The 25,218-nt window shown below is 39.4% G+C and overlaps 1 protein-coding gene across 2 annotated transcripts in view; it reads right to left on the reverse strand.

Moving 5' to 3' along the window:
• The window catches only part of NR1H4 (nuclear receptor subfamily 1 group H member 4), a 65,738-nt gene extending 47,022 nt beyond the window's left edge, over positions 1-18,716 (reverse strand). Inside the window, exons 1-3 of one of the 2 annotated variants that reach the window (XM_036891380.2) lie at positions 18,204-18,716; positions 6,122-6,243; positions 5,343-5,477 (exon numbers count right to left, since the gene is read on the reverse strand). In XM_036891380.2, coding sequence (XP_036747275.1) covers positions 5,343-5,421 — 79 coding nt within the window. In that variant the 5' untranslated portion in view covers positions 5,422-5,477; positions 6,122-6,243; positions 18,204-18,716. The remainder of the gene's footprint in view (positions 1-5,342; positions 5,478-6,121; positions 6,244-18,203) is intronic. The other variant, XM_036891381.2, reaches the window with a different exon arrangement.
• Between the last annotated feature and the right edge of the window lie 6,502 nt (positions 18,717-25,218).

Genomic DNA, 25,218 nt, shown 5'->3' on the forward strand with positions numbered 1-25,218 from the left:
GAACAGGAGTGTTCTCAGCCTGGATACTAAATCATCCAATTGTCTTGATTACATTTTGGTTGCCTACTTACCTATCTTTGAAACCTTAAGTAGATTATTTAGCATCTTTAAATCTCCATTTTTCTCACCAGTAAAAGGAGAATTAATATTAATGGCAAAGAACTATGGAGTACCTATGATGTGCCAGGCATTCTTCTGAGAACTTTACTAAATAAGTCAAGTATCTTATTGCACAAAGTTAAGATCACACACTAGTAAATGGCAGATTCGGGACTGAATGCACGAAGTCTGCTAATCTAAATTGTATTTAGTAGCCTGATGCCTGACATGTAGAAAGCACTCAAGAAATGGTAGCTGTATCATTATCACAACTGTTTTTATTGTTGTAAATATATAAATTTGCAATCTGATTTTATAGTCAACCTTTCTCAGTTTTGTTATTCTGAGTGCCCAGAGATGTGTTTCTTAGCCTACAAGGTTGCAGGCCAGACCCAGGCAGCACTGAATTCACCCACCATGTGGCCGACCTGTCTATATTCCTTTGTCTCATGCATGCCCTTTCCAAACAATGCACAACCTATCTGAAAGAAGCAGTTATCTGTTTTGTAATAGGAGAGGCCCTTGCCATATTTTCTTCTTAACATTGTTGAGTGCAAAGCATTTTCAAGGAGCCAGCAAAGATTCCTGGGAGAGCAAAAATCAAAGCCATAGTGAATTAACAAAAGTCTTAGAGACTGATTAAATCTGTGGAAAAGATGTAGATAAGAAATGGTAGTGACAACATTTTTTAATTAATCCAAACCAAAGCCCCATTTTGTCTGATCCAATGGTATCTTTCCATCTTTTGGGAACACTCAGCTTTGACTTACCCATCAAGTCAGAATCACATTCACTGAGTTAAACCCAGTCAGATGGAAAAATACTTGAAATCAAATGTCAGAAATATTCCACAAAACTGTATCTCAAGACCCTTAATTATATTTTAAAACATCTGGCTGAGTCTGTAACATCTGAAAGATTCTTTTAATTTAAGCAAGAGACATAAGCAAGAACCAGATTCCAGAGTGAATATCTTCTACTAAAAACAAAGCTACCCAGAGAAAACAGGCATAAACAGGTGAGGAAAGCATGAAGGAATGAGGAATTGCTAAAGGAAAAGGAATGTAAGTGAATAGGATTATATGGGACATGCTTCCTGCCACTTGCTGGGCCTCATTCAGAACAGGGCCTTGGAAAGACTTAGATACACTAATAAAATTTTTTAAAAAGTGGATTCTATAGCTGTTGTTAGTAATGCTGTAACACCAAGATGAAATAGAACATGTGTTTCCTTCCCTAGGGCACCCAGAAATTTATTTCCATGCTTCTGGTTTTTGCAGGCTCCTTGAAAATGCTTTGCACTCAACAATGTTAAGCTAAATAGAACTTCCTTCCTTTCATGAGTAGTGTTTATCATTTCACTGATTTAAATAATAATGACATTTCAAACAATGGATTAATTATAATGTTTTATGATCCTTGGAGTTTACAGAATACTTTCCCACACAGCCATTCAATCTTCCCAACAGATTGGGGAGCAAATGTCATAATTTTCCCCATTTTACAGGGGAGAAAATTAAAGTTCAGAGAGTCTCAGTGGCCTCTAAAGTTTTATTTCTTTCAATTTAATTGCTTGTTTCCACTCACATTCTTATTTCCTGAGCCAAGTGAGCTGGGAGACAGTGCACTGGGAACATTACGGATGGAAGCAGTGAGACCAGACCTTGTCTTGCTTATTCTGTCCTATTATTAAATGCTTTTCTATTAACTTAGTCTGAATTTCTGTTATGTTTTTGATTACTTAAACCACAATTTGCTATAAGAATACATAGATTTTATTTAACATACCTCCTACTTATTCACCACATCAAACTGAGAAGCTGTAGACTTTGTCATTATTATCTTTTATTAGGCACTAATTTACCTTCTTCATTCATCAGAAAAGCCTTTCTTAACCCACTAAATTAATTTTTGACCAATTTTCCTGGCTTGCTAGGTCTCCCAAAGGAAAGGAGGCTTATCTGTTGGGTCACCATATCCTTCCATTCCTAGTCTTGTGTGTGTATTGAGTTAGGTCCCCCTCTGTATTGGTCAGGGGTGTGTGGCAGCAAAATAAATTAAAGGACCTCCAGAGGTGACTACAGCCTCATCTCTATAATTTAATCCTGTGCAAGCTTTTTTCCTACTTTTCTTCAAGGACCAGCCTAAGAACACAGAAATTAAGAGCAAATCCACACCATCCCCATGCCTCTGAATCTTAGCCTTCTTTGGAGTATTCCAATTGATTTGGGGGAAATCACATTTGGAGTATGGTAGACCCCTCTGGTGATGCTGTCACATCCTTGGGCTCACCTCTCACTCCAGCTGTAGCAGATGATGATACATGAGCTCAGACTCACCTTGAACTGACAGTCTGTCATTTCAATAGCACGCCACACATCTTCTTGTTTTCTGTCCAGAACTTCTCTAGTGCCACAGAAGGTCACTTGGCCTGATTCCATTAGGAGCAGCGAAAGCAACGGCCCAGAAGTGCAGGGGAGTTAATGCCCCAGGAGCGACCCTCAAGCAATGGGAGCCAGTGGCCTGGCCAGTCCTGGGTCCCACAGCAGACAATCCTCTGTGCTACTCCCTGTGGAATCAGGGTCCCCCTGCCCTCAGCAGTGATCTTCATAACTCATCTCATGTTGGTTTTCCCTCATTCCCTGTCTCATCTCCCCAGGCTTTTGTTTCCACTCCCTGGGATCACCTCTTACATGAACTGCCTGCATACAGTCCTTGCTTTCGGCTCTGCTTTTCAGGTGGATATGCTTCCTCTTCACCTTAAGCAAAGCCTTTGGAGAGCAAGGGGTCCATAGCCATTTCTAGAAGAAGCTGAGAGGCTTCACACAAGAGGTCATTAGTGCATCCAGTACCCATTGGTAAGCGCTCATTAATATCTTGAGTAATCTTCATGTCACCTTCCCAATGTCTTAAACTTCGGATTTAATTATGGTCTCTATAGAAACTGGCAGGGAGGGGGACCAGGCATGGGTGCCAGGTGAGGACCACTGAATCCAAGTCACCAGGTCCTGACAGAACAGCTGTAGCAATTTGTGGACTCAAGTGTTAAAACTAGACCAGGATCGCTGAATTCCCAATCTAATAATTTCCTTTCACCAGTGCTGGCTAATGGGAATGCAGGGTCTAGAGCCAGTTCTCTAGGCTATTTCCACTGGCCCAGATACATATGAGAAGACAAGACCCTTCCAAGTCTATTCCAGACTTTGGGACTTCTCATTTGCTATTTCTTCTACCTAGAACGTTCTCCTTGGATTCTTGCCTTTCAGTCTCAGCTCATGTCCACTTCCTCCTTGACCACACCAATCAGAGCAGCCCCCCATCATTCCAGTTACTATGACATCACCTTGTTTTGTTTCCACAGCACTTAATTCTCCCTAATGCTATTTTGTTTATTTATTCATTTGCATGTTCATTGTGAGTCTCCCCTCTACTAAGATCTTGCCTGTCTTACTCCCTGCTTTATTCCAGCACCCAGCATATAGTTAGTGCTCAATGTTTGGATGGAAGAAGTGACAGCTCTCCATGTGCTAAACCATAAGCCTCATTTGGTCTTGTGGCAGCATGATGGCTGTGTTTGATCACACAATTAGGCCACTGGAAAAGAGTCCAGCTCTCCATTTAGCTGAGCCCATGAATTAACACTTCTGTGTATCTCAAGATCTAGCACTGGTAGGTTAGGCATTGTGTGTTACTCATCCAGGGTCCACAGCCTTTTCTCTGGTGCTCTACACCCTAGGCTCAGGGCGGGAGGTCCATAGAACCCATTGATATTTTTTTTTCATGTCATCAGGACACAAACATGCCATCATAAAATTTCAGAGCAGAAAATGGAGTGTTTATGTGAAAAAATAATCTAAAGTAGAATTTTCCTTAGTCTATGATATGCACCTACTGTCCTAATTATCCTGTGATTCTGATTGCTAGAGCAAAAACTATAAAGCTGTCTGTACACCGATTATTTTAAGGACTCTAAAGGGTAGGCCAGAAGCCAAAGTTCAAGGAGCTGGATATGGCTACTGGGCCCAGTGGCCTTGAATGCATTTGCAGGATGAAGGAAAGCCAAATGGAAGAAATAAGATGCAGCAAGTATGTCCAAGAATTGGCATTTCATAAATAATTACTGCTGCCTTTGGTCTCACTGAGGATTACTAACAAACATCTCATTTTGTCCCTAAACCTCTTATCTCCTTCCCTTCTATTGTTTGTTACTTGATCCTTATTTATCAGGTACATACTAGGATTAATAAAATAAAGTCACTGCCCTTAAATGCTCTTATACTGTATGAGGGCAGGAAGACATATGTAAATAGGTAACAAAAATAATGACATCTTCTTGGAAATGACCTGATGAGCCATTACACACTAAGGCACTAATAACGAGTATGTAGTTGCATAAGCTCTTTATAATATCTCCCAGGGGTGTCTGCAACTAAATAGGGATTATGCCTTCAAACATTGACTTTTGTGGAATTTCAAGTATTTGCATTTTCACTATCATGGTCAGCTAGGGCTCATATGTTAGTGTAGAATGAAAAACTGGAAGCATCCATGCCTCCCAGCATGGCTACTGTGCAGAAGGGAATTATTTTAAGAGTGTCAGGAAGCTTCCCCGCCCCATCCATAATATTGCCCTTTCTGACTCTGCTGTTGTTCTCAACTAAAACTCTTTCTAATGAGATGTTTTTTCATAAATGCATAAAGTGGAGCAATATATCATTTTATGGTATCATCTAGTTATAGATCTACTGAAAGCAACTTAGTACAGTTTGTCCTCAATCCACTTTAAATGACTAATCCTAACACTGTGCCATATATCCTTGAGCACCAGAAGAAGGGTAGGAAGAAAGGCTACTTCAGAGTTATAACCTAAGTAACTTCAGCCTTTTATAGGTATACTATTAAATCGTAAGAACCATGATTTCAGACTTTAGTATATGCTATGATAATATTAGAATTAGCCCTAGAGCAGGAATTCATTTCTACTCCTAGCTCTGTTAATTATCTAGCCTCATGGCCTTGGACAAGTCACAAAGCTCCGAGTCTTGCAGTCCTCACCTGTAACAAGGAAGACCATTGCGTTCAATGAATCCAAGGTCCGATGTACCTCTAACTTGCAGAGTAGCTAACGTTTATTGAGTACTTAAAAGGAACAAAAACATTTTCTCATCACCTGTGCTTTTTGCTCACATATTTCCAAGAGGCACTTTGTTTTTATTTACATTCAAGTGAATGTGACAACTTACCAAATAAATTGTCGGAAAGAGAAAATTCATCTGTGGCAGGTAAGTGAGAGTGTTCGATTAGATTCATTTTTGATCCCATCCAAACTGTTCTCTTTGAGAATGGACCTTTATTATGGTGATCTTCAAAAAAACACCCTGGAAGGCAAGTAAATTGATAAATAGGGTGTTTGGGGAAGGCAGGGGAAAATGGTTAGTCAAGAGAGAGAGGGAGGGAGAGAGCAAATGAATTTACAAAACAGCAAATGGCTCCCTTCATAGGCATTTTGCCATAGCCTTTCCATTCTCAATCATGATTACACCTCATCTGGTCTTATAAATGTCCAAGATACATGCTTTCAGAAGAGATTTTCTCTAACTCATCTGGGAAAACACCATATGTTTTCATTTAAATTTCATCACTTGAGAAATTTGGGTAACATTGGATGACATGTTGGTGATGCCTTTATTTCTTTAACATGTAGGAAAAAACAGAAACAAATATAAATTCCTTGATTAGAAATGGAAGCTTGATGATTTATCATCTTAAACTGTATTCTAAAGTTGCACGGGTCTTTGCAAAGACATCCAGGTGATTTAAGATCACTTCCTGCCGAAGTTTTCTTTAGTTGAGTAGGCAGTATGTCAGTAAATCAAAAACTCAGAAACTATTCCCCCAAGATCTTATTATTGCTTTCAGAGAAAATTTCAGGAAGTTGCATTTTCACTTTCATTGTCTAATGATCCTATATTTGTCTGGGATAAAAAGAAGTTGTAAAAAGAAAGGTAATGGTAAATCTCACCAAAGTGCCTGAAGTTTCATCCTGAGATATCCAGAATGAACCAAGGACCCAAGAGAAGCAGTGTTCACTTTTAGTTATAGCTCAGGTTTTCTTTTCTTCCTTCCAATATGTCTTCTATCTCCCTGAAGAAGTAATTTGAAAGGTCAGGTAATGCAAAGGTATGCTTCCAGAATCTTTTCTCCAAAGCTGTTTTCTGAGGATGATTTTCAAACCTTTTTACTCTGTCTTCACCAAGAAATCATTTTGTTTATAAATAAATAGCTATTTACATTTGCTACTCAGGAAGAGAATATAGGGTTTTGGTTGAACAAATATTTATTTCATTAGAACTTCGCTACAATTTGTGTCTCTATTTCTTTCCCTCTGACTCATCAAAATGCTCCCACTCAAGCAGAAGTGAGTTTCAGATGAATTCGGCTGCTGGTTAGGTAATCCACCAGACTCCATTTGCTGTGTTCATTCATTTATTCTTACTGTCAAAAGCAGTTAGTGAGGACTGATTCTGCCCTAAGCTCTGTGACAGATCATTGGAGAGAAAATGGTAAAAGGGAAAAGTCTCCATGAGCTATGACATCAAGCTCCATGAGGAAGAGGGACATTAAGAAGTAAACACCCACATACGCAGATGACTGCATATTGTCATGAAAGCAACGATGAAGCCAAAGATCAGATCATTCTTATAGAGAAGTCTGGGTGTGAGAAGAAGTCAGATAGGGAAGTAGCTAAAGGAGGAGGTGGTTTCAAGAGCAATTTTTAAAGAAAGGCAGTAGAACGACACATCTGAACGGAGAAGACAGAGAAGGAGTGGTTGAAGAAGCAAAAACAAGGAAAGTCTCCTGCGAAAAGATACAAACTGTGCCCACTGTGGGAATGCAGACATAGCCAGGTCCATCTGGTAAACCAGCTACAGGGCGCTACCCAAGTCTTTCTCCAGGAAAACCAGGTGGGTGTGAGGAGAAAACCCGTTCTGAAGTCAGAAGGAGCCAGTGACCATGACTTTCACCCAGAGCTAAGCCTCAGTCGTTCAAGGAATATGTAATTCTCAATGTAGCACACTGTTTAGCCAACCATACTAGACTGAAGACACCTTCCTGCCATCCTGAGATGAGAAGGGAGAGGACAATACATCCAGATGAAACCGAGCAGCATTGAAGTATAAGGCAGAGCATCCCAACAGAACGCAACGAGGAGGGGAGGGAGCTCGTTTCAACTCCGCCCGCCCGCCCGCTCCCACAACTCAGCCGCATATCACTGTGGAACTTTGACCCCAACAGGACTCAGGGCCTTTCTGGGACAATTGTGAAACAGTGACAGCACCCAGGCATTGCCATAACCCAGGAAGAAGTGCCCAGCGGAGGGACCGAGGCCAGTGGTTGAGCACTGCTGCCACTCATTCACACAAAAAGTAGTGGGAGAAGCAGGCAGCGCGGACCCGATGATGAACAGACATGAACAGCCCGTGAGGTATTTTTGAAATACTTAGAGCCTGATAGGGAGCTGGAGGCTCTGAGGAAGAAGCCAGTAAATGTTGAGTCGTTGCTCTTAAAGAACCTCATTCATACTCAAAGCTCGTTGAGGGCTTGGAAAATTCAACTTTCAATATGTGTACAAATTGGATATGTGGTCACTGTGTATATATTAATATACATGTGAATTATGTATGATAATGGTGTATATGTATGTATCACATAATAAATGAGTTTGAAAGGTTCCCCAAAACTCAGGCAACTATTCTAGATAGAATTTCCCCTATCTTTGGAATAGGAAATTCCACCTTTTCCCACAGAAATAATTGCCAGGAACCCACAATGTACAAAGTCAGGAATTTTTCCTAATATTCAGTACAAACTTATACTCTGTAATTTAAGACACATTCGTGCTGATCTTTTAATAAAACAGGAAATTTTAGCCCCATGACTCTTACTTTAGGCTCCCCTCTGTGCTTCTTCTCACATTTGTCCTTTTAACCTTCAGGCATGTTTATCAAGCTCCCCCACACTTCCATGGCACAGTACAGCTCTCTAATATTTTCCAGGGACACTCATTTTCATTTTGGATTTTTGTAATATATTTTCCTCTGCATGTTCTTAGAAACCCGACACCTTCAATTCATGTGCCTAACGGAATAGGCCTCAACATATGTTGGCTCAATTAAATGACCTACATTAATTTTGTTTTTCCTGCCTGGTTGCACCAAATTCACTGACATTTGGTATGCTCTTCCTGAAGAAATGGCACAAGAACAGGATTTTATGCTCCTGTTGGTATAAAGGACATAACGTACCACTCTCTCATCCAAATGAAAGTCAATTCCCCTAATTTGGTGTCACTGGGGTGATGACCCCAGGCTGCAGGGCCACTATGAGGGTGCCGCTGCTTAGCCACCAACAGAGCTCTCCGGAATGCAGCCGGCAGAGTGCTCCAGTCAGGCGTGTTGGGTTTAGGATTCCTGAAGGGGCTTCAAGAAAAGGAACTTTTGATTTTTGAAATGGTGACCCAACCACAGGGTAAGCAGTTCAAACAGTATGCTGAAAAATAAGTCTTCCTTTCAGCTGCCATCGATTTCCCTCACCAAAATACAGCCACAACGGCCTGATTCTTGTGTATCCTGGTACTGCACACACTCGTAGCATAAAGGGCACCATACCTTAAACTGGGGTTTGGCAAAGCTGGCCCACCACCTGTTTTCCTACAGCCTGGGGGTCAAGAACAGTTTTACATTTTCATTTTACATTTACATTTACATTGAAAAAAACAAAAGAAGGATATTCCATGAAACATGAAAATATATGAAATTCGAATTGTTTATAGGTAAAAATTTATTGGCACATAGCCACCCCCATTTGTTTATGGAATATCTATGGCTTCTTTATCCCTACATTGGCAGAACTGAGTACTTGCAACATACCGCATGGCCCACAGTGCCAAAAACATTTATCTAGCCCTTTGCAGAAAACGTATGTTAATCCCTCCTTAAGTAATAGCAGAAATTCAAAAAAATCAAGTAACATTATAGGTAAATTACCTTGGGCATATAAACCCACTTAATTACATATATCTTATAGTACCGGGGTCTTCTTTGCCTTCTAAGAGCTCCTTACAGCTCTAGTTTTAGCCAGCTTGTCATTTAATGAGCACCTACTATGTCCTAAGCATTCGGCAAGTGTTTCCACATGCATTATTCCTTTAATTCAGGTTACTGCTGTGCCTTTCTTTCTCTAACATTCTTCAACCCCTTGTTTGGGAAAGAACTGAAATGAGAAAACTAACTCCCAGGAGATCCCAGACCTTCGCTCTGGAGTCTTTTTTCCCCTTTAAGTGTTCCCTTCCCTTTAAGGAGTCATTCTGTAGGTTAAGAATAAGCAATGGGTATTTTCTACACTGGTGGCCTTTGGAAAGTTTTGATCTTTTACCTCCTATAAGAAGATTGAAAAACAATATGCTCCCTCAACACATATCTCAGTTGACATCTAAGGTTTTCACTAAAGAATCGTTGCAAAAAATGTAATTTCTGACACATTATAAAAATTAATATTTTTACATGTTGTTACATGACTCAAATCTATTCAATTAAATCTAAATCCCATAACAATTTAGCATCCTCCCTCATCCTTCTAATAAATACAAGATGATGTTCTTTAACATTTGGAATTTTTAAAAAATCATTCCTGTTCCTCCTTGACTTCACATTTCATTCCACTTCATTGCAGAATTTTATCCTAATGTAGTAAATTTTTATGCTTAAATGTCTATTATTGATTACCCTATCATACTTTTCTGCAGCTGAAATATGTATATAAATTTGAGTTTCTTAGAAATTTCTAATGACTTTAAGATTTTAAATGTTTAAATAAAAACTTTTCTGGATTAAATTTATTACTAATCATTAATGTCCATTAGACTTTCTCTTCAAATAAGGTGGCTCATTCTCCTGCCAACCAGCACAAGTAGAAGCAGAAGCCTGTTGTAGAAAAGACAGTGTGCAGATGAGAAGGAAGACACACGGCCAGGTAATAGCTACAGGCAGCAGCGGCAGAGCACAGGCACCACAGGAGGAAGACCTTAGAAATGCAATGAAAGGTTCTGTTAAAATAATGTATTTAGAGCAACTACAGACCAGACATAGGGCCTAAGAATTCTCTGGAATTAATAATTAAAGCCCAGATAACAGGCAGATATTCTTTTTATTCAGATGAATTCATGTATGTGTCGATACACAAAGGATTAAGTTTAGAATCAGAGGAGATAATGAAAAATACCTGAATTTGCACACAGACTCCCTACCTTCCCCTTGAGTCCCCCATGCCCGACCCCCGACCTGGAGATGGGGGTAGGATGGGTCCAGGTTGACTTAACTAGCTGCCCCCTCCGCGTCAGCTTCATCATTTTCAATTAATAGCTTTGTTAACTTCATAAAGCCCCCAATTTAAGAATTCCATCATTCATTGTTTTCCTGAAAAAATGTTAAAATTTATTTTTTAAATGCCAGTCGTTTTAAAAATAAAAGGGCTATTGCAGAAAATTCAGGCAATACAGAAGAGCATTTTTTAAATGCCAGGGTGTATTCTGCAACTTTTTTTCAATTTACACTCCCACCAGCAGTGCATAAGAATACCTTTCTCACGACAGCTTCATTGGCACTACCTATTCTCAGCTTCAACAATCTTTTCTAATTTGTTAGGTGGTAAGTCCTATCTCATAGTGTTAAATTGCATTTCTTTGATAACAAGTGAACTTGAAAATAATTTTTTTACATCTTTTTTGTCTATATTATGGTTCTTTCTGTTTATTTGCACATAAATGACAATAGAAACACTGCCATTATTCTATGGAAGTACTCATCTTTTTGTTGAATTAGAAGAGTTCTTTATATATTGAACATATTGGCATTCTGGTACATTTGCTACAAATATTTTTATTTGCCTTTTAATTATCTTTACCCAAAAAGTGTTCCACTGTATATAGTTAATATATTAGATTTTTTAAGCCTTATGTTTACTGCTTTTTATTTTTAGTTAATGGGATAGAAGGTGAATTTTCTCAGAATTGCTTGTCAAATACTTTTTCCTTTCCTCACTGATTTTTGACCTTCTTTTATTGAGAATGAATTTAGTTTTCCATTGATCATAGAGTTCTATCCTATACCAATGCAATCTTTTCCTATTATTAGCCATTCTTTTGCAACTTTTCCTAAGATAGTCTTACCTTCCTGTTCTCAATGATAAACTACCACATCTGGGAACACATTCTTTAAAAAATAAAATTTCCTTGGGAGTTTGACATGAAATCAAACCCAAGATTGACATCTTTATAATATTCAACTTTGCCTTCTAGGGGCAAGGTATATTTCCATTTACTCAAATGTGTTCTTATCTCTCATTTACATTTTCCATTTACATCCCAAGTTCTCCAAGGATGCTTCCCCTCTCATGTATCTTCCTCCTCTTCACATTAATTAATGATTTAACTTCATCTGTTGTCTTCACACTGTATCACCAATTTGTAAACTCCTAGAAGGCAGGAATCATAGCCTATATTTCTTTTGTATCTCCCTACCACAGTTAGCAGTGTTATGCATATTCAGAAATAATAGTGTGAGCTAATAGAAATGTCATGGAGACAAGGTATGAGAAGATTAGGATGGAGAACCAGGACTGACCTTTCATAGCTTCGTGTATGACCAGTAATTATTCACTTAACACCTTCCTCCCCATACTACAACCTGAGCTGCAGTTGAGTGAGGGATTAAAAAACTAAATAATAGGACTGCTGTAAAAATTAAAGGTGATCCCTTTATAAGTTCTCACGCATATGTATATGGTGATACATAGAAAAACATTCATTGCATTGTTTTCAATAGTAAAAAATTGGAAACAGCATAAATGTCCATCAATAACAGAATGGATACAGGAAACAGTACATTCACAACTGATAGTATACAGCATTTAAAATGAACTAGGTCTAAATGTATTCATATGGTTCTATTTCTATTTATATGGATAAACAGAAAAACACTGAACAAAAGAATGAGGTTGCAGAATAATACATAGAGCCTGATAAAATGTATTTAGTTTGAAAGATAGGCAAAACAATGCTACAATTTATCACTGATACCCTAATGCAGGGGTCAGCACACTATGACTCGTGAACCAAATGGAGTCTGCCAAGGGCCACATTTGCCCTTTTGTTTGCACATTTTCTATGGCTGTTTTCATGCAACAATGGCAATGTAGTTGTGACACAGTCACATGGTCTGCAAAGCCTAAAACATTCACTATCTGGCCTTTATAGGAAAAGCTTGTTATCCTTGCTCTAACCTACAGAGACATGCATGGCAGTGTTGAACTCACAGTCACAACAGTGGTGCAGAATGACCCGGTCAGTACCTCGGGAATTTCCACAGCATCTGTGATGCTCTCCTTCTTTAGTGGTGTGTGCTGGGGTTGGGGAGAGTGGCAAGGGAGTTAATAATATTACTCAAATTTTTACATGTTGGAAATATTTCATAATGAAATATTTCAAGTGAAATTTTATATATGAAAAGCTTCTTCATCTGTAAAGATATGCAAGTTCATAGAGGGATTCTCTTCCTATACATCCTTATACTTGTATACACACACACACATTCTTAAGGCTTTGAGGTGAAAGTAATTCTTTCCCATAAAATGTTTAGGTGCTCTAACTGGTCAATGAGGCACTGCTGGAAATTTTGAGTGGCACAATGAAATCTATGTCCAAGAAGATTAATCTAATGAGAAGGTCGAACTGGAAAAGGAGTAAAGGTGGACAGTAAAAGGAAGAGGAAAATTCAGGAAATTTGTGGCTCAAGTGAGATGGTCTGATGCACAGAAGAGTATTTGTGTAGAAATGGAAAGGAAGGGACTTGAGTATTGGCAGAGGCAAAGACAAGTGTTTATTTTACTTTATGTTTATTTGTATGATGTTGGGACCTAAGTCTTAACTTAAGGACCCAGTAATAATTTCAGAAATGGTATGTGCTGTTTGTTTTTAATGTGATAAGATACATAGTGACTGGTAATTTGGACTCCCACTTTCTGGCTATCAGTTTCTACTTGTTTAGATACTGTGTGTCACAGGAAGTTCATGGTGTATGGAGTTCCTCTGATTTAGCATTAACTGTTTACAAATAGAGATCTTAGAAAGACCCTACTCCAGTTAAATAGTTTTGATGCTGATTTAGAAGAATCTCAGCTCTCAGAAGATGAAGATTAAAAACTGGCTACATGTGCTAGCTTCCTATGAACTCTTCTCACTCAAAAACATCACCCTTGGTGACATTTTCCCCAGATGAACCCAGTTGTTGATGGCAAAGCACACATTTGGTTGGATATCTATGTAATTCATTCTTAAAAGGCAGGAAAAAGTGAATTTTTTCTAACCATCAACATTTCATGCTCAAGGGAAGCCTTGAATTCAATCCCAAAGCCTGAAAGAATGTTCTTCAGAGAAAACATAAAGTAATTCTAGAGAAAAAAAAGTTTTATCTTTCCAGGGATTTGGTCTTCCCAGAAGTACTCAAACTGAAGTAATTATTTCCAGGGCAAAAATACAAATTTAAGATAAATAGATCCTTCCTAAAGTCCAGAGAGATTTGACAGACAATGAGTGGCCATTACTGACCACAAGGTATACTCAAACTCTTAGGGAAAAAGATTTGTCTATTCCAAATATCTCAATCAACAGCAAGCATCAAGCCCCCAGTCATGGGAATAAGACCTACTTGACCCTCCAATTGAAATCAGTTGCCTGTTTGAGCCCAGGAAAAACCAGCAGAAGAACCACCTACCCACTGCACAGCATTATAACAAATAATAAATCATTATCTTTTTAAGCTACTAAGTCTTGTTATGTGCCATTAGAGAACTGATACCACCCCCCAGATGAACAATATGACATGTTGGCTATTGTTTCACTGGTGTCTAAAGAAAGTGAGCATTTTCTTAAAAGAACTGTATTTACTCTTTAAAAATGGCATCTTAATGCCAAGTGAATTCATTCACTCACTCATTTATTCGGTCAATATATATTTACTGACTCTGTGTCAGGCACTAAACGTATAAAGGCAAAATATCATGATTCTTTAAGAAGATCAGTGAAAAGGCCAGGCAAGGAAAACCCAAATAGTAGGGGTTGCCATAATAAAGGTGAGCACAAGTCCCTTCAGGGGCACAAGTGAGGACATTTCATTCATTTAACATTCACTAATTCTCTACTTTGTATCAGGCTTTGATCTAGGTCTTGCAAATGGAGTGATGGATGAGACAGAAAAAAAAGCTCCCTATTTTTATAAGACTTGCATTCTAGTGGATAATTTGCAAATTAATAATGAGATTTCCAAAGGTGGTAATGAGATCAAGGATAGAGTGATGTGGTTGGACACTATTTTGGAGAGGGTGACCTGAGAAGAGCTCTCCGAAGAATGCATATTCAAACTGAGATGTGGAAGATAAGGTGGAGTAAACCATGCAGTGTGGTCAGCCTGTGCCCAGAGCCCGAGCTTGGGGTACTGCAGGTTCAGTCACAGCCCAGAGAAGCTGGAGATGAGCGAGCAGAGAGGGAGTGTAGGAGGTGAGGTCTGCGAGTAGACAGCTCTCCTTAGGGCCTTGTCGACTATGGTAAGGAGTTTGGATTTATTCTAAATGGGAGTCAGTGGCAGTCATTAGGCAAGGATGATAGGAGAGTACGGGAAGTCTTCCTGAGGGTGAAGGACTGAGTTTTGAATTTAATCTGAAAGAAGAGCAGTAGACTAGGCAAAGGCACACAGTGAGGATAGCTATTGGAAGGGAAAACAGCATGCTGTGTTCTGAGCAGCTGCGCATCAGTTATCTACGCTGTAGCTAGTGAATTCAGCTCCAATCAGTGCAGGAAGGAAGGCTTATCAAGAAATAGTGTCAGGAAAACTGTCTATTCCTTTGGGGGAAAAAAAATGAAAGATTTCTATCTTGTATCCTTGAAAAAAGTCAGGGGGATTAAAGACTTTTACAACTATAAAAGTTACTGGCAGAAAATAATAGGAAAATACATTTATGATCTTTATGAACTTCCTGGTTAAGAAGGACTTATTAAAAAAAAATGAATAGGAAAAGAATAAATTTGACAACATTAAAATCAAGACACTATAAACAAAACTAAATAAATGAAACCAACTGGGATAAAATGTTTACAACACAAATAACAGCTAAAAATTAGTACAAACAGTATATAAGTAACTCCTCTAAGTAAAAACAGAAAGGATAAACAATACAAGAGCAAAATTGGCAAAGGACGTAAAGAGGAAATTCACCAAAGTGGACAGTAAACATACAAAGTGTCTGAAACTAATTAATAATTAGAAAATTGCAAATTAATATAACTAGATACCATTTCCACCTATTAGATGTATGTAGTCATACACACTGCTAATGGAGGCATAGTTTTAGTCTTTCTGGAGGGCTTTTTAGCAGTACACATTAAAATAAAATGCAGTTCTAATTCTTAGGTATCTTTACTGAATAAACCTTTACATATGTGCTTGAAGTGTTCATTACAGCACTGCTTCTCTTCAAAGTGGGAACTAAAATCTCAGGATTGTATTAAGATTTTATCTTAAAAAATGAAAATAAAAATTCATTTCATTATTCACATATATTAATTTTAGTCACCAGAACTCTGTCTTAATTTCTAGGCCTGACAAAGACAAAAACATTACTTTTTCCTGGGTAATAGTTTGTTTCGTGTGCAATATTTCACTTTGCACTCAAGTTGGGTTCCATTAGCATTGCATTGACAAAGGAGAGAGTGATTTACAAAGAGGAGAAAGAGTAAGCATAGCAGACATTCTTTTATTGCCAAAATTGGAAAGGGGCAAACTGAGGGAGAAAATAATCACTGTGGAAGGCAAAGGGGTTAGGGAATTACAGAGTGGGTTGACAGAAGAGAGAGGTGGGTGGGCACTTTTATATAATGGTGACTTTTGCCTCCTCCCCATGCAGCTGGGCAACTGACGATATTCAGGCAGTGATGCTTTGTAGCTACATCTCTGCTGGCAAAAATATAGGAGCAGAAAGAAATATTTGAGAAGAAAAATTGTTCCTATTTCTTTTAGTCCCTTCATGATCTTTTTGCTAGGATTTAAGAGAAAAATGAGACTGTAAGCACAATGAGGGGAAAGCTCTCCTTATCCAGAAAAGAACGTGTACCTCATGCTTTCCTGCACCCACCTGCCCAGTGACAACGGGAGCCTTTTAAAATCTATCACTTGGTGACGTGCATTCCCCTGGCGTTCATGACCCACAGACTTCTGAGCTTTTCTCACATGTCCCTGATCACAGCACCGTGGAAGGTTCAGAGTCTTTAATTATGATGAGGATAACTGAAACCTCCAATCAGCTCTCCCAGACCGACCTCTGGGTTAAAGCATATGGTGCTGAAACTTTCCATTTCCCCTGCTCATGGGGCAGCCATTAGAAAATGCCCCACAAGGTTTTAGGAGTCTTCACAACTGTGCTGGGGCTTAACAAATCATACCCATCAGCAGAAATGTTTGCAGGCTGGTCCATTCACTCCCACAATCATTCCAAGTTTCAAGATTTCAAGGTTTGCCAGCATCCAACAATACAGGGGGAGCAAGGAAAGAATTCTGTGATTCCAAGGATCCAAAATTTAGGTCCTGCTACCTCCTAACTGTGTAACTGGACATGTTTCTTGTTCTCTTTGAGCCTCGGTGTCCTCACCTATAAAATGAGTATAAGAGAAACTTTCAATCAGGGTTATGGTGAGAAGGAAAACGGGCAATTTCCATCAAGCCTGTGACAGGTTAGTGGACATTCCATCAAAGTTAGCTCCATCACACTCTCATTTCTTTTCCTTTCAAAGTCCCCAGGGTCTCACAATTATTCGGTGTTCCATTGCAATCTGGCCAGATTTAGAAAGTGTGGAAATTAAAGGAAGGATGGGATTACCTTACTTTTCCCTCTCCAACATAGTGGAGAGAACAGGGGTGCGTGGTGGAAACTAATGCTGCAAATCCTGAGAAATGGTCTCAGGACTAGAGAGTGTCATCTCTGGCCTGTACTTTATCAGCTAACTCAGAGTTGCATCAGCCATATTGCAACATTCTCAAAAAAACAGAAAAGTCCATGGTGTACATGGCACAGGTCCATAATTTGGAGGGTGGGAGGCGACTCAAAGATGAAAATGTCTACCATTCTATAAAACCCCAGCTAGAAAATCTAGTCATGGTCTCCCAATATCTTTCTCTACCCCTCTCATTGATCCTGCTGATGCAGTTCTAGGGCAACATCAGATTTCCTTAAAGCTCAAGTGAATTTCTCAAAGAATGAGTCCAAAATGAGTCATGTGCAAACCCCCCACCCATCCGTTCTAAATAAAAACTCAAGAGAAATAACCTAGGCTCATCTTGTAGTTTCCTAATTCACTATAGCATTAAGCAGGCAAGGAGATACCTTACCAATCTTTAGATTCAGACCCTGAACAATCTTATTGCTAAAATTCTTCCTAACACGTCTATCTTTTAAAAATATTTCTATCTCATAGTATTATGAGAAACAAAAAGCAATAGAATAGTTTACAACTGAAGTCAAGTCTTCTCCTCCTAGGAAAAACTTTCATTTCAATCAAGCATAGCTTAAACGTCCTATTCCCAGATCACAGGTCATCTAACATTAGGAGTATTTGCAAACTCACATTAAGATTTAATAAATCACCAAAACAGAGCACACCATATTCTGGTCAAATTGCTGATGGAATCAGAACAGAGACATTTCTGAAGTTTATTGTTTCCAATGATTCTTGTGGGTGACCACAGTGTTAAAAAAAAAGACATTCCTAAATAATTTGTCAATAAGGTAAGCAACTGTTAGACCCATTAACTCCTGTTTCTTTTTATTTTCAGAGTTTGTCTTTATCTTCTTTTTTCTTTTTAAGATTTTAAATCAAACTCTACTAACTTAGAATTCATTCATCAAGCAAACTTTCCGGTGTTAAAGAGAAACTTTCAATGACAATTTCTCCTCTGCTGATGGGAGATAGACACCCCCTGCCAGAGGAATCAGGTACTTACTCAGATTGTCTTAGGTCGGAGATGAACATCCAAGGCTCTAGGAAGATCGTGAGTCCGGTCTTCCCCTCCAAATTCCAGGGATTTTGCTACAAATGTTCAGAATCCAAGCCTCGTTGGAGTGGGGCCAGGAGACAGTGGGTGAGGAGGAGGGGGTTTTAGGGAAAGCCGTGGGTGACCACAGGCAGCCTTCTGACCAGCAGCGACTTCTCCGCCTTGGCTCCGTGCCTCGTGGACGCAGATTAGTCATTAACAATCCTTTCCCTGCTAAATGATATAAACACAGAAAGGAACCTTGGGAGAGCCTTGCGATTCCCAGGACAAACTTCCAGAGCCCCATGGGAGGGGATGCGTAAAAGCAGAGGAGCCTTGGAGCTTGCGTTTGAAAACACCTCTCGGTGGGCTGGCTTTTTAGAGTTCTGAGGTCCCAGAATCCTGTAAACATCATCTAAAACTGAACTGTCATCTTCCCAGCCTCTCTCCAATTTCCTTTAACAGCTCCACCACCTCCCAGAGACTGAAGTGAGTGACTGAGCCTTCTTGACCTTCCCCGGTCCCAGGCTCCCTGTGCCCAGTAGTAAGGGATTCTCTCTTAGGAATGCCTCCTTATTTCTAACCCACGCGGCTCCTCCGTGAGTTTGGGCCGACCACAGCTTCCTTCCTGAAGCAGCATTGGCCCTGTAACTCTTCTCTCTTTTCTCCTATTCTTTTTCTGTTTTCTAAATCACATAGTGGTATAAAGTGGGGACTCTGGTCAGATGCCTACTCATTTGTTGCAGCCTTAGGCAGGACACTTGCCTTTGTCAGTCTTCGTGTCCTCATCTGGAAGATGGGGGTAGAGCACCTATCTCAGGGGCTCTGCTGAGAATTACAGGCATAGTTAAAATGTGTAAAATGTTTGAAAAGGGCTTAGCATACAGCAAGCACTCAATGAATTTTAGCCATCATCAGTTCTTTCCTTTATCAATTGAACAAATATTGATAGTCTGCATGCTATATACCCAGAACCTTGCTAGGTGCTCTTCTAATAAAAAAATCCCCAACGAGTTCCCACTGCCTAAAAAAATAAACTGAAAATGCTATGGCCTGACATTTAGAACGCCTTCTACCTAACAATCTAGCCTTCACCTATCTTTCTAGCATTTTTCTCACATCTTGTCTCTTCAGAGACCGCAACCTCTCGCCTGCCTGTGCCAAGCTCTCTTGCCTCAGTGCCTTTGTACAAGCTCTTTCTTTTATCTGAATTACCTTCCATTCATAACCACACCAGGATATGTGTGTGGATGTCTGCCAGGCCCATCGTGAATGTTGAAAACTCCCTGAAGCCAATTCCATTCCTCGTATGCCCTTGTTCTGCCCACCAAACCATTCTGCCCTTCATTCTTTATTTATAGTTCTCTTGTTGTCCCTGAATTCCTCCTTATATATTATAGTTATCTACTTATCTTTATCTTTTTAATAAGAACAAAACTTCTACAGGACAAGCCTGGTGGCAGACATGCCTTTGTATACATCCCTGTTCTTAACGTAGTGCCTCACTGGGAAAAGTATTGCATAAGTTTCTGTTAACTGAATTGAGTGAACTGAGAAAAAACTTGCCAAAGTAGCATGCCTATGTGCATGCATGGGTGTGTGTGTGTGTGTGCATGTGCGTGTGTATACATGCACCAGTGTTCCCCACTGCAAAGTTAGTGGAAGGCTTACACTCAAGTTTGTTAAGAATGCTATCATTTTACTTCTTTTATTAAATAGCATCTGTAGGTCCTACAGGCTTATGCTCCCTGCCCCCATGGGCGCCCTGTGTACTGAAGCACACACTCCCACATCCACCCTTTGGCACAAGGAAGAGGGAGATCCCAGACCTGGAAATTCTCCCTTGCCTATTTGAAGAGTCTTTGTGGTGACACTCCCCATGCCCTGCTACACTGGGCTGCCTGCAGGACCCTGCATGCCTCCCAGACCAATTCTTCTTGGATGCCAAGAGCCTATGTTAAGATTTCATTCTATCCAGCAGCAGTAGAGAGTGACAGCTGAGGACACAGACAATGGAGACTGTCACCTGGGTTCAAATCCCAGTTCTGCTACATATGAGCTCTGTGACCTTAGACCTTTGGCATTTACTTAATACCTCTATATCTCAGTTTCCTCATCTGTAAAATGGAAATAATGTAATTATTACCTCTCTCATGGAGTTATCACAAGGATTAATGAATTAATAGGCAATGTGCTGGTACATGGAATATCTGGTACACAGAAATGCTATGTGAAGCATTAGCTGTTATTTTTTCTCTGAGCATTTCACACAAACTATCATATGCTCATCTGGACTAGGTCTGAAGGATCTCAGGTGTGTTGGAAGGGAAAAGTATTGAAGAAGAAGAAAAAAAAGAGTATCTCAGGGTAAGGAAAATGCAGCAGCAAAGGTTCGGAGGCTGGGGGTAGCTTGCGGAAACCATGAAGTAGAGAAAGTCAATGTTTGTCAACAGACAGTGTGAAGGGAGGCACAAAGAACTAGGGGCAAAGTACATGGGGGCAGTGGTGTGCTGGGAAACGTTTAAGGACCAGTTCTCAGCAAGGAAGATAAACACACACATGTACGCTCAGGTGCCTATTTTAAATTTTCTGATATAACAGATGTATAACATGTGTTTTACAAGTAATACTAAAATACACAATTTTTGTGTATTGTGAATTCCAACTGATTCTCAGAGAACGCTTTCATTGAGTTTTGCTGAGCTCTGTTGGTAGCCAGTTTATGGCTACAGTTCAACCATGATTTGACAAATGGAACTGTATTCCAGTTCACTGATTCTTTTCCCAGTATTTACTGTCATGAAATCATACATGTGTTCTATGGTTAAACTGTTACTTTTATACATTATATTCATTAAGCTGACGTCTCTCCCAGCTCTGACACTACATATGTTAGTAGTTCACTCATTCATGAGTAACATGAGCCTCTTCTTTGCTGAAACAAATAATAAGTTCCAAATACTAGAAGAACATTTCTTCAACATTTTGTGTGCTCTTTACAATGTAAAGCTACTAAAATAATACACTTTGAAGTTTAATCTGTATTATTAACATTTTTCTCTTCCACTTAGACCAGAGGTCAGCAAACTCTTTCTCTAAAAGGCCAAAAAGTAAATATTTTGGGCTTTGCAGACACATTTGGTCTTTCTCATATTTTACAACCTTTTTAAAAATATAAAACCTCTTCTTAGCTTACAAACCATAAAAATATCCATAGGCCAACTTTTGCCTGTCAACCTCAGTGTGCAGACCTCTTCAACCAGTAGCTGTCAATGAGGAGAAGGTAATATTTTGCCCCACAGGGTATATTTGGGAATATCTGTAGAGAATTGTGATGGTCACAGCTTGGACGGTGTGCTACTAGCATGCAGTGTGTATGGAGGCTGGGGGTGCTAAACATCTTGCAGTGTATAGCACATCCCTCCAAAACAGTTAGCAAGCCCCAAAAGTCAGTATTACTAAGGTTAAGAAACCCTACCTTATGCAATTGAAAAAGCAATAAATCAAGTCCTGATTTCTAGGTTTTGCTCATGTCCATGGTGTAAATATTCTCATCATGGCCAATTTGAAGCTATCAACAGGATGTCACTTAACACAACATTGAGAAGAGATGGACAGTGGCAGACATTACTTAGGATTTCCACCCTACAGATACAAGAGATATAAATAACCACAAGAGATAGGTAATTGTAAAATACAGTAAAATAATTAGGATGTGATGAGTTTTGAACATTTATTATCTTTGTTTTTTAAGTGTATTTAATGATGAATTTAAAAATTTTTAATAGTGGCTATGTTTAAAAACCAGCTCAGAAGTTCCTGAAAAGTAACAGTTGGCTTTGATGAGCGGGGTCAGCAGCCTCAGCATACCATTGAGGGAAGAAGTCTTCTCACCTATAATCCCTACAGTTAGAAGCAAAGAAGTATCATCTCCATTTTACAGATGGAGAAACTAAGAGATTCTGTGACGTGTCAAAACAACAAAGGTGGGCTTTAAACTTACGTTCATTTTCTACAAAAGCTGATATAGTTTCTCCTGCATTTTATTCCACTATCCACCCAGTCAAAGTGAGATAGAAATATTTATTTTATGCAATGCTTATTAGTACTGGGATATTTTAATTAAGTGCTGAACAGAACAGAAATGAAGGAAGTTATTAACATATTGTCAGTGATCGACTCTGGTACAGCATTAGTCACGTAGCAGAAAAGTTGCTCTGCCAAAAAAGACCTCTGTTCATAGCAATTTTTGATTAATGCTTTGGCTCCTTTATCTTCTCCAGGATTCTTCCTTTTTTTAATGGAAAATCTCCCCTCCCCCACCCTAATGAATGAGGTCATCAAAAATCAAAGACTGTAAAATATCCTGAAGCAAATGGGAAGCAGAAGAGGTAAACCTTGGGTGTTGGTGCGGCTTAGGTACGACCTCACCCAAGGCTGGGAGGCCAGGGGTGTCACCAGAGAACAGAGTCGGGACACTCGGCTTCACAGGCAGTGGCCACTAGGATGACATTGAAGCGCACGGAGGGAGGGAAGGAGAGGCAGCTTGGATAGTCCGACTGGCCTTGCTCCCCACCGGCTCAGGTCCGCCTATGAGCGTGAGTCTCTGGCCAACCCTAAATCAGTCTATCAGAAGGGCATGGCAGCGGTTCTTAGACTGCACAGCCTCAAATAACTTCTTTTCTTTCACTCATCATCACAGCGCTCAAGAAGCTGTGCTCCCAGAACCAGAAACGAGCTTCCAAGACCAAGGGCAACATGGCAGGGGTAGTGCAGAGAGCACGAGAGCTAGAGTCTGGGACCTGGGTGTGAGTCCTGACTCTGGTCTTGTACATGACCTTGAGCAAGTCAGTCTCTGGGTCTTAGTCTTTTCCTTCCAAAATAATAAAGGGAAAAGAATGCCCACTTCATAGGGTTATTGCGAAGATCAATATGAAATACCACATGAAAATTCATGGTGAAAAAACAAAATTCAGCAAAGGCAACTGGGAGGTGCTAACAGTTGTGAAATCTTCTAGAAAGCTTCCTTAGAAGCCATGTGAGGGTCTGACCCATTGCTCTGCAATCAGCTGCTTTAAGTGACTCACTGACACCACTGGTTCTACATTGCAGAGATAACCCTCCTATAGATGGTGAAGAACACAGTTGAACTTTTATCTGAATCTGGGCATCCAGTATTAATGGTCAGAAACTTATAAAAGAAAATAGTCACAACCTATTTTGTTGAACTTGTAACCCATAAGATCAAACATTACTATATTGTACCTAGGAAATCTCAAGTTAGTTTTTCTATATATCCCAGGTCAAGTGCGCTTTGCTTTCTATACCATCCCTGCCCCTCCTTTTTTTGGAGGGGTACTTTATTGTTATTGTTTTTAATCATACAAGAAGTAATGGTCATTTTAGAAAAATTAGAAAATCCAGATAACCATAAAGAAGAAAAATACAATTCACCTGTATTCCTACAACCCATAGATTCCTAGAATACACTATTAATACTTTGATGTATATTCTTCTAAACTTTTTAATGCAAATAGATACATCACATCTTTTTTCATAAGAAATTATATCATATGGTATATACTACTTTGAATCTGCTTTCCTCATTTAATACATCATAAATATTTTAATATTACTAAATATTTCATTACATACATAACAAAATTTAATGATGATATAACATTCTAGTCCATAAATATATGTCTTCATTTGATCAATCTCCTACTGTTGAACCTTTGACTTGTTTCCAATTTTCCTCCACTATACATGATATTGAAGTGATCATCCTTTATAGTTAATCTTTGGCTACATCTGTGATTAGTTCCTTAGCTTGATTTTCTAGAGGTGGAATTAATGGGTCAAAATGAACATATTTCTAAGATCCGACAGTAAACTTTGCAAACTGCTTTCAGAAAGATTGTGCCAATTTATATTCTCCCAATAAGATCCAAATGTGTCTGCTTCTTGCCCCTTTGCCAGCCTATAGGGGCTTGTTGGTTCTTCTTTTTTAAAGAGTTGCATCCTATGAGTTGCATCCCGTCCTTGCCTGCCCCTCCTAGTAGAGAAGCAACATGGACATTCAAGCAGTGTTTTTTGACCCGTTAGTGGATCAAAAATCAATTTAGTGAGTCACTGTTTTCAATGAAATAGTATATATATTTTTAAATAGCATAACAAATATTCCCATTGCACATGGAAAGGGAAGTATCAATTAATGGGGCTTTTGTTTCACTTACCTTTATGTGTGTTGATGAGACCTAGATTTCAATATAACACAGTTATAATATCACGAAAGTTTGAAAAGCACTGGTTAATCAAAAAGTTACTGAATTAAGGCTCCTGAGACTTGGATTCTGGGCATGATTTGGTGAAGAAGGAAGTCAGGGAAAGAGAGAGAGGACACATGTCCCATTTGCTTTCCCTAATGGAAAAACATTATTGAGGGAAATGTTCTAGAACTCTCAAAGGTACACAAAACTAGCTGTTAAAAAACGGAACATAAGTTACGGTTTTATAATAAGGGAAGTTTCAAATTTCAGGGTGTGACGAGTACTCTGTATCTCCCTTCTCCACATATTTTGGGCCCATTGTATCCACAGTTACAGGTCTGGCTCTGCCTCTCCCCAGCTGTGTTTTGGGGACAATTCACTTAATCTCTCTAAGCCTCAGTCTCTCCACCTGCAAAATGAGGATGTTCAAGCAGATTATAGTCAAGGTCCCTTCCACATCTGTGGTCCCAGGGATCTGATGGAGGGATGGTTGCATCCAACCATGCTGATCCGCTGCTGAGGCCTGCATTCCACTAACAGCTGTTCATGAGTGTGCAACCTGTACTGTCATATATGGCCCCTCATCTCAAAGGCCCTGTGTTGGGTTTAATGCTCTGTTGCCATTGCTTTGAAGTTCTTAATAATTTTTTAACAAAGCATCTCTTATTTTCATTTTCCACAGAGTCCCACAAATTATGTAGCTGGCCCATCTATTA

This window comes from Manis pentadactyla, chromosome 10, assembly GCF_030020395.1.
Source record: "Manis pentadactyla isolate mManPen7 chromosome 10, mManPen7.hap1, whole genome shotgun sequence".
In the NCBI taxonomy this organism is placed as follows: Eukaryota; Metazoa; Chordata; class Mammalia; order Pholidota; family Manidae; genus Manis; species Manis pentadactyla.